This window comes from Fulvia fulva, chromosome 2 (assembly GCF_020509005.1).
Source record: "Fulvia fulva chromosome 2, complete sequence".
NCBI lineage: Eukaryota > Fungi > Ascomycota > Dothideomycetes > Mycosphaerellales > Mycosphaerellaceae > Fulvia > Fulvia fulva.
The window spans coordinates 1038398-1048809 of record NC_063013.1 but is presented as its reverse complement, the minus strand read 5'-3'; the positions used below and the strand labels follow the sequence as shown (position 1 = coordinate 1048809).

Genomic DNA, 10412 nt, shown 5'->3' with positions numbered 1-10412 from the left:
ACGAGTAGATTAGTTCTATAATCGGGGAGGATCGAGGGTAGGGTAATAAGGAACTTTATGTTAGTTAGTAGGTAGAAACGTAAGGAGTACGCTACCCGGCGTAGTGTATGCCCCGAGTAAACCTACGAGGTATAGACGGCCGCTTTCTAGAGATAGACTACGGTAACGCGAAGGGCGTCAAAACCTAGGGCGTAGTGTACACTAGTAGCGACGGCTAACACTATCTATATAGCCCGAGAGGACGGATGCGTATGTCGGTCAATAGAGAGCACTAAAGGGCTTAGGCCTATAGAGGTGGATATTGGCTTAAGGAGCAAATAGGGAGGGAGGGCGTAGAGGGAAGCTTTTACTCCGGGCTAACCTCTCGAAACGAGGCTATACGGTAGTACTAGATAAGTAGGAAAGCGCGGTTAAGACTTGTCACCTTATCTCGTAGCTAGCTTACTAAATACGATTCCTTCCTTATAGCGTATAAGAGTATTCGACCCGGAAACAAGCCGAACTACCGGGTAAGGGACGAATAGCTAGTAATATAATAGGAAGGTAATAAATTGTTTATAGAGTAACTATAGAAAGGGAGGTAGAACAACTAGGTTATAGGGTATAGTAGACGCCCTTAGCTAGCGGGACAACCTAAGGAATAGTTAGCTACGAAATCCGCGGTTAAGTACCCCCCGAAGCTTATCTACTACCGCCTTACGAGGGTATAGAGTAGTATAGTAACCTAACTACGAAGCGAACATATCGGCCTCTAGGGGTACCTATTATAGAGGAAGGTTCTAGGATACACGAATACTAGCTACCCCTACGGCTATTACTCCTAGAATGTACGGTACGTACTCCTCGTCTATCCGAGGTAGTCGCTAGGAAGGGGGTAGTAGATAGTAAAGGCGAGGAACCGGACGATTAGGGCACTTCTTAATAACGTTAAGGACCTACGGCGTATTACGAACTAGATACTAGAGAAGGGCTAGCTAGAATGGTACCGCCTAGTAGGAGTAGTATAGGAAGAGAGGATACGGCGTAGCGCGACGACACCGGCTAGGAGCGGGGGCTAACGGGGTAGTAATATAGACTACGTACGTTTAGAGGGAAAGCTGTTCTAGATAAGGAGTAGTCGGGGGCGGGAAGGGTTTCACCTATTCGGGTTTCCCTTTATATATAACAATAGATATATACCTATATAGGCCGAATAGGGTCCTAGAATACGGGAATAACTAATCTATCTATCTATCTATATAATTACTATTATAGCGTATATTGTCTTTGAACGAGGCCAAACTGACCTTAGCTATCTAGGCTACGAAACGCGACGCGATAATTACGAATCGACTTACTATAAAGGCATACGACGCGTCTCGAACTATACTAGGGTATCGACCAAATAGACGACCTCCTTAGGGTGACTACGAGCCTAATTCGAAGAAGCTTATAGAGCTAGAAGAGAGGGTGATACTTAAGTATATACTCGAGCTAGATCTTAGAGGTTTCCCGCTATTAAAGGCTAGTATACGAGTAATAGCCGATTTATTACTATAAGAGAAGGGTCTTTAGCCCGCTAGTCTTAATTAGACAGACAGGTTTATTAGGCGGCATCGTGAGCTAAAGGTTCGTATAACACGTAGATACGATTGTTAGCGAGCCCTAATAGAAGATCTAGACGTTATCGAGAAGTAGCTCTTACTTATACGTAATATAAAGGAGAAGTATAGTATCCTTAACTAGGACACCTATAACTTCGACGAGATAGGGTTTATAATAGGTATTATTACGTCTTAGAGCGTTGTTACGGGTTCAGAAAGGCGTAGTAGAAAGACGGAGGTCGTTTAATAGGGTAATAAAGAATAGGTAATAGTAATTAAGACTATCTATATAGACAGAATAGCGCTCCTACCCTACGTTATCCTTATAGGTAAACAGCATATTAGTACCTAGTACTAAGACGGCAACTTAGGTCTAGACTAGACAATTAGGCTAATAGAGAACGGCTAGACTAACAATAAGTTCGGTATACGGTAGCTAGAGCATTTCTAGAAGTATACTATAGCTCGTACGACTAGGGTATAGAGACTACTTATTATCGATAGCTACAAGAGCTATAACTCAAAGGCATTCTAGAATCTATATAAGGAATATAAGATCTTGGCCCTATATATACTATCGTACGCCTCGTACTTACTCTAGCTATTAGATATAGGTTGCTATTCGCCTTTAAAGAACGTATACGGTGCTTAGCTCTCGGGCTTAGCACGCTAGCGTATTACTTATATCGATAAAGTAGAGTTCCTACGCGCCTTCCGGGTAGCCTATAACGCTATATTTAGACAGGAGAACATCCTATCGAGCTTTAGAGGCGCTAGTTTAGTTCTATTCAATCTATAGGTAGTAATAGATAAGCTTAATATTAAGCTACGTACGCTAACCCCTCTAGCTCCGGACTCTACCCCTTAGGAGTCGAAGACACTACGAACTACAAAAGAATTCTACTCTTAATCGACACTAGTAACGAACAAAATGCGTGCCCGGGCAGGTTTATCGCTAAACTCGTTATAGGAAGGGGTGTATTAGCTTATAAAAGGGAGTAGAGAGATATCGTATTAGATAGCTCTTATACGAAGCGAGATTAATAAGCTACGTAAGTCTAACGAGGCCCTTATATAGTAGAAAGCACGAAAGCGTAAGTATATTTAGTCTAGAGAGTCTCTAACCTTTGATAAGGCGTCGTGATTGATATTTCTAGAGGATACTACGAGGTAGGAAGTGAGTAGAGAGTCGCTAGATAGTGTTCGGCTAGTACTAAGGCTACGACGCTATAAGCGATATAGCGAGTTAGGGTATAACGTACGTACCTATTAAGTAGACTTACTAGATAGCGAAGAATCTAAAGAGGAATTGTCCTCCTAGTAACGGTTCTATAGGATGTCTTCGTGTTAAGATACCGTCGTAATCAAAGTAGAAGTAGTATAGTTCCTAGTAAAAGTGGCCCGCTCGGTAGTATAGCCCGCTCGATAGTAAAGTACGTTATACTATAACTTATCTATAAAATACCGACCTTAAGAAGTAAAGTAAGCTTTAGTTTATCTACGATTTCAAGAATTGTAGACGTACTATATATTACAATATCTGTACTCTTATAGTAGCGCTTTTATCGGTCTCTTAAGTTATAAAGGTAGATAGAATATAGGAACCGCTAGTATTAAGGAAGAAGATATTTATAATACTACGGCCCTTTAAGTCTTAAGAGCTATCTATATATAGTTAAATTCGATTGCGATAAGTTATCTTTACTATTACCTTATAATCTATCTTCTTAAACGCCTTATCTAATAATACCGACCGTACGGCGTAGACGCTTAGTATCTAAAAGGCTAGATAGGCTACGTCGAGAAACTACTATATCGCGACTATCGTCTATATACTTATAACGTAGTTATTCTTAAAGTATATATCTACTACTAACTCTTAAAGGTATTACTACTAATAGCTTATAAGCTTTACGAAGGGAATACGCGTCTATTTGGCTATAGCGTTAGTATTCTTATTAATAGCGATATCGCCTCTTTCTATACGCTCCGCTACTATCTTTATCTTTAGCGCTTTATATAAGTCTCGATAGATAATCTACTAGGCCTTATTACCCGTCGTACGATAGCTATAATAGCGATAGACGGCTTAATCTTTAGTAAAAGGAGGCTAGTAAGGATAGTCGAAGTAGCGGTTAAGAGCGTAGTTACTACGAGGAGCTATAACGATAGTAGTAGTAGTAAGGTAAGATAGAAGGGGTAATAATAGCGACGGTAAGGTTAAAATACGCGTATTTAGAGGTACGATAATTAGTATACGAGATTAAGAGTTAACTCTATACTAATCGCTATTCTTAGCATCGTAGATGCAAATATACGTGCGATAATCGATACTCGTAGCGAGTCAATACACCCTGATGAAGACAACTTGCCACGTAAATACCGTATCAAACGACAGCGCATGTCAAGAATCCTCGTATCTACCTACCGATAGATAGGGTCTTACGTAGACGTGACCATACCGAGAGAGCAAAGGGACGTATCCAAGGCGGGTGAATGGCGTGACTATATACAGAATAGAAGCAAATCCAACAGAAGTGGGAGGTGCCAAGCTTATCTAACTAAGCTAAGATCCTTAGGCAACAAGCCTGCCTCTGGCACCAACTGGTTGCAGTGTCATTTCTCCACAGCGCAGATGATTCGACTCTTCTGCATCGTACGTCAGAATAAGGCTCAACCGCGCCCGCATTAGGCAGGCACCTTGCGTCCCGCAACATACGTGAACATGCGGCAGCGGCAAGGCAATCATTGAATATGGCTATCATCTCTGCTGAAAAGCACGACACAGAAATCACATCGCAGCATCCATCCCGCCGAATATGCTCACCTAAAATCTTTACTCACAGTACACTCGAAGCAGATGTCTCCGGAGCCCATATATCATCGAATCACTCCGGTTCGGGACCCTTGAGACTACATAGACGTGGTTAGCCTTTCCGCTTTCGTGAATGCGGATCCAGGACCGACCTGCCTGGTGGACTTGGGCATTAGCAAGAATTGTGATGCTCTCCTAGTGTTGTTGGTCCACAGCCAGTTAAGTAGAGCAAATCAGGCAGCTGCAGGGGTATCCAGGCATCATTTTTGCCTATATTCTAGGGCCTAATACAACCTTATCTCGTCAACAGCTATTTTGGTGCTATGATCCGTCTAGTCGTGGATGGACAACCATACACCCTGCTGTCGCCTCGTATTGTATAGAAGATAGCCGTGTTGGTCTAGGTAGTATGTTAGTATCACCCTACTAAAAGAAGCCGGTAGTCCGCGACGTAACTATTAAGGTACTAAAGCGAGTACGTTATTGATATAGTACTACTACTCCCGATTTCTACATTCCTCTAAACAAACGTTATACTATTTGCCCTCGAGGATTAGTCCTTAAGAGCGTCGAACAATGTATATCAGCGTCTCAACCCTTCTCCTTCTTACTATAGCAAGACTTCACGTCAGCATAGCAACCTATAATGTAGAGCGCGAACTACAATTACAACCTAGAAGATCTGACCACCCTAACGGGTAAGTGGCATTAGTACACGTGAATAGAGTAGATGCTTACTATTACGACTTGTAGTTATTTCTGCGAGGCGGGGAATCTAGTAAGATCTCTTGCCCTCCTAAGCCTGATTTCCTACTTCTCCGACCTAACAATATTTGATATAGGTTATTTTGGCAGGAGGAGAACGAGATGAGATAGTCTGTGGTGGGAATAATGGCCAGTGTTGTTCGGTTGCTCCTGATCATAACTCCGGGCATTGTTTGAATTGCTACATCGTTCACGGATGTCCTTGCTAAGCTGTGTATATAGGCAGGGCATATATATATATATATATTGGTAGTGGGCTGCGAGTGTGTTAGTTACGGAAAGAGCGGACAAAGTACTCTTTCCTCACCTACTCCAGAGAGACTATGTTCGAGATTCTGTTTCTTAGAGACGAAATGCGAGGACCGGGGTTTCATTTTTCAGAAGTCGCATCGAGAGAAACGGGTGTTCGCATCTTGATTTTCGGATCTCGAGTCCGTAGTAGAGGGATCCCGTTGGTAGCATAGAGGGGGATGTACACGACTTACACGGCGAGCGAACGGACTGTATCAAGTCGAAGGCGCGCGGCTACGACTATACGATTCTAAGGATCTAGGTTCCAACTTCCCGACTTCCGGGTTCCGACTTCCGGGTTCCGACTTTCAAGAACATATAGCTTAGGCACTTACATGCTACCTGGAGCCGTGATGAAGCTTTGGCAGTGACCCAGCGTAGGATTTGCAGCCCCCGCGTGTATTCAAGGTTGCTATTATACTCTCCCAATGCGACGGCCAGAGTTTACGGAAGGGCAGCGAGCTAGCTATTAGGCCATAGTCGACAGTCGAGCGGTACGTGCACCCTGCCTACAGCCGTCTACGACCGCAAGGCAGCCCATTTTGAAGCTATACTCTCTACTACGAACTGACATGCGTTATTGGACAGTACTATTGAGATTGTTCTACACTCCAGAGAACCTGGCGCGGATACATGCACCTCAACTGTACATATGAACTATTGCTGTGGGAAAATCTGAACGTTTCCCGTTAAGTTTAGTGCTTCCACGGGGTGTAGTAGCATCGGAGGCAGGCACAGGGGGCCATGTTATTGTATCCACTGTACTTAGTTAGCTGCATAGCATGCGACAGGATATGCAAGTACCTTTGAAGAGCCCGGCCCGCTTGTAGCAACCCCTATCCATCTCTCATATATTTCCATAGGCCACTTAGCATTCCAGTACCAAGTGCTCTCTAGAAAATCCTGCTCGTGATTGAGTACAGATGACGATGAGCCTCCGATACTACTGTCTTTGCCGCCATTAAAGTTACTCTGCAATAAAGACCCTGGCCATTTTCGTTCCATGTAGATTGGAGCAGGCGCGTATACAGCTTTGAGTGCATGGTGATATGCTAGTGTTGGCGGCCACATCTCAAACATCATTCCCCGACCTTTTACGTTCTCCAGGTCCATTAGTTCCAACAATTGTACCGATAATCTCATGTTTGTGCCGACACTTGCTATGCGTGGTTGCAATTCCGAGTCGTTAAAGTTCACATAGTAGTCTTTCTAGAGCCAACGCATGTTCGTAGTATCGAACATGGGGAACAGGGTAATCAAGTTAGCTTGCGATGTCAGAGTTGTTCCCTTAGAGGCACTTGCCACCGCCTCAACCTCAATCTTTCTGCTGAAGTCCGCGTAAGTACCGTGGTACGACGCTATATAGAATCGTCCGCTGCGTTCCCAGATATTGCTAGATGGTTGACTATCCGACCAGGTTTGAATCTTTGGCAACAGATCGTCGTATCGACCAGTGAATCTAACATCTATCTCCCAGTTCTAGAAGAAGTTATACTCGGGATGTCTCTTCGCGAACAACTGAGGGGGCATGAAAATATAGAAGTATACACTGCTAATCGTTAGAACTTGTTGGAAGTTTCAGTAAAAGCATCCTCGTGTTCTCCGACCGCAGGGTAAGCACGCTCACAATCGACGTAAGTCCATAGCTCTGTAATTCCGCCGAAGGCGGTCTATAAGAGGCAGCCAGGAGCCGGACAGCGTAGCGTTGATTGGACGAGCGTTAGCGAGCTTTAATCAACGCTAGCTGTCCGACGAGTGACTGCTATTGGCTAAGTCTATAGGGGTGGAGACTGCGGCACTCGCCGAGCTTGCGAGGCGACCGTAGGCTCTAACGCTATATAGATAAAGACATCCACCGCGCAGCACCGTAACGACGTATAAGCCTATGAACACTCGAGTGGAGGTCGCTAAGCGTAGCGGAGCGGTAGAAACACCTCGCGTAGCCGGCCCGGCGAGGGCAAAGGGAGGTCCAGGGGGTTTCCCCCGGAAACAAAGAGGCGGATCTGCACTATACTAGGTTAAGAAACAGATTGCGCCCGAGCAGTCGATGCGGCAGTAGATACGATAGTCGATACGGTAGTAGATAGATTGAACAAAGAGCCATACAAGATCGCGAAGCAAGGGCAACGGTATCGTGCGAGCCGAATGCGGCATCAAGGAAGCCTGGAGGAGTCAGCCTGCTATCCAAGGTTCTAAAGTACCTCTATATCACCAGCACAGGTGTTGCGGACTGCATCGTGCGTTGCTTGGCACTCTCCATCCTGTGAGGAAGTATCACGAGTGCCGCAGTAAAAGCCTTCATCAGCTCGTAAGGGCGTGAACGATCGAAGGAGCCGATCGTAGGCCATCACGATTCGAGCGAAAGGCCGGTTAGTGCTTCTTGTAGTGATTTGGCATGCCCATAGTACGATTGCAATGAGAAAGAGTGCTCGTAGTGCCAATTTCGTGGCGATGCGCAACGAGAGCATGTCGCGTTTCTAAGCCAGAAGCCTAAGACTTGATGGCACAAGATGCGTCGTAAGTGGGATTATCGGTAATTAACAGGGCGTCGGCTCTTTGAACTCCCCAACTGCGCCTGTAACTTTCGCTAGCGTCCAAGCGCAAGCTGCCCAGGGGATGATACTATGCGGCAGGCTGACTGTTGCTATGTGGCAGGCTGGGGTTTTTCGCGAAGCACCTCAAAGTTAACCAACTTCAGCTTTATGTAACTTGTACCTACGACCTCGGATTGCTACGCTTATATAGAGGCCTCTGTATTGAATTATAAGACCTCGTACCCTATGCTTTTTAAGCTCCCCTTAGGGGGTTAGGAGGGTAGTCTCGTTATTATCCCTAAGTACTTTAAAGTAAGTTAACTTACTTATAGCGATAATATAAGCTTAGCTTACTATAAGCTAATATTACCTAAAAGATAGCTACTCTTAGTTAGCTAGCCTACTATATAGTAATAGTTAGCCTACTATATAGTATTAGCCTATCTAGAGTAGTAGAGTAATAAAGTAAGTATAGTTCTACTTTACTCTACTCTAAGTAGAACTAACTAAAGTCGATATTTACCTTATATTTAAAAGCTAGTTCAATCTCGAGCTTTAACGAGTGTTATTACTATTATAAGTTATAAACGCTACCTTATCGTCCCTTAGTATATATTAACTTCGTAATTCCTAGCGATTCTTTAGAATTATTATAAATTATTAAGCGAAGGGTAGCTTAGAGAGTATAGAAGAGTAACCGAAGCGAGTTTATAAGCTAAAGTATAGCGGTTTATAGTTATATTAATATAAAGTAGCTAGGTACGTAGGAAAGAGGAGCGCGAGGTACGCCGAGGCTATATATAAGCCGAGGTATTACGCTAGTACGCGCGGTCACGTGACCTACGTACTAGCTATCCATTTACTAGGCCTAGGGCCGTAATACTACCCCCCCTCTCAAATCGCGCTTAGTCCCTTAAGCTCGTATTATTACCCGTATTAAGGTTTATTAATACTTCGGCTATTATAGTATATCTAATAGGCGCGTACGAAGGACCTAATAAAATGTCATGGTCTCCCCACAGAGTGTACAGAAGGTGGGGACAGAAGAGCCTCAGAGTGCTCAGAAGTCGTCAAGAAGTGACAGTCCAGCTTGGTGTGTGAGCGCCAAGAATCACATGCCCCGCAACATTCGCTACGGGACCCAGCCCTCCAAATTCACCCCTCTACCAAACCTTGACAGATTCACTTCGGCTCGTGACTGTGTGACTCACGGCACTCCCGCGAGCACCCGCGACTGCGCTGGACCCTGGAAGAAGCACGTGGAAGACTCGGAACGTAGGGCAGGTTGGAATAAGGTTTTGAGCAAAGCTGCTGAGCGCGGCTTCGCACGGGTTAGCCCTGTTGATGCGGGGACACGCACTCGCGAGGGTCGCGTATAAATATCTGGCCTTCCCCAGGCCTCTCTTGCTTTCTTCGTCTTTTGTTTTGTGTAGCAATCATACCATACCCTTTTGCATCTGCACTTCGCACCTGCATTCTCGCTTTCACCCTTACATCTCACAGGCCAGGCTCTCGCCCTGACATATAAATACCTTCTAGAACCTCGTACCGTACGCCGACGATAACTACCGCTAGTACTTCTCTAAGAAGGTTAACGACCTAGACGAGTTCGACGGTAATAAGAGTAAGTTCGAGGCATTTAAGACACAGCTCACTATTAAGCTATTAGCTAATACCGACTACTTTCCGTAAGAGAAGGATAAGGTTACGTACGTCTTCTCTCTCCTTCGGGGAGACGCCGCGGCGTAGGTATAATACTATATCGATAACGCTACGTAGACTATCGGCTACCCGGACGTCCTTACCTTAATATAGGACCTCCGTACTGCCTTTAGTGATCTAGACCGTAGAGCCACCGCCTAGAACGCTATCTATAACCTCCTCTAGAAGAACAAGAGCTTCGCCGAGTACCTCGCGGCCTTTAACCGCGACATCGGGTTTACCGGCTATAACGAAGAGACTAAGAAGAGCACTCTCCGCCGTAGTTTATTAGTAGAGCTTCTTCGAGCCCTCGAGGACAAGGACGTCGGTACTATAAGCTTCCGTAAGCTCGTTAAGACCTACTAGCGCCTCGACTCCAACATGAAACACACCGCCTCTCTCCTCGCTTCCCGTTCTCAAGGTCGTCAGCCTCGTGGTCCCGGAAGCCACTTCGCTGCTCCACTAGGCGCCGCCGCTCCTACGGCTCTCCCTCCCGTCTCTGTAGGTGACGCTATGGATCTCAGCGCTGGTGCCGCCGTCCCTCGAGTCCAGGGCCTCGTCAACGGTAAGCTCACTCCCGAAGAGAAGCTTCGCCGTCGCCAGGCCGGACTCTGCACCTACTGCGGCGGTCCAGGCCACATCGCAGCCAACTGTCCGCAGCTCGCTGCTCGTGACGCCCGCAACCCGGTTCGCGGCGCTGTCGGCGCTATCGAGCCTGCTCCT

The 10412-nt window shown here is 45.6% G+C and overlaps 2 protein-coding genes across 2 annotated transcripts; one reads left to right on the top strand and one right to left on the bottom strand.

The window, feature by feature from the left end:
* Window positions 1–4974: 4974 nt before the first annotated feature.
* On the top strand, window positions 4975–5372 carry CLAFUR5_02601 (uncharacterized protein; the record flags this gene model as incomplete). The annotated part of the gene is made up of 3 exons (XM_047901749.1): window positions 4975–5096; window positions 5152–5176; window positions 5241–5372. The coding sequence occupies 3 exons, from the start codon at window positions 4975–4977 to the stop codon at window positions 5370–5372; spliced, it is 279 nt and encodes a 92-aa protein (XP_047757879.1).
* An 847-nt stretch (window positions 5373–6219) lies between these two features.
* On the bottom strand, window positions 6220–6597 carry CLAFUR5_02600 (uncharacterized protein; the record flags this gene model as incomplete). Its single annotated transcript, XM_047901748.1, has 1 exon — window positions 6220–6597. One exon carries the CDS (start codon window positions 6595–6597, stop codon window positions 6220–6222), a length of 378 nt encoding a protein of 125 aa, XP_047757878.1.
* Between the last annotated feature and the right edge of the window lie 3815 nt (window positions 6598–10412).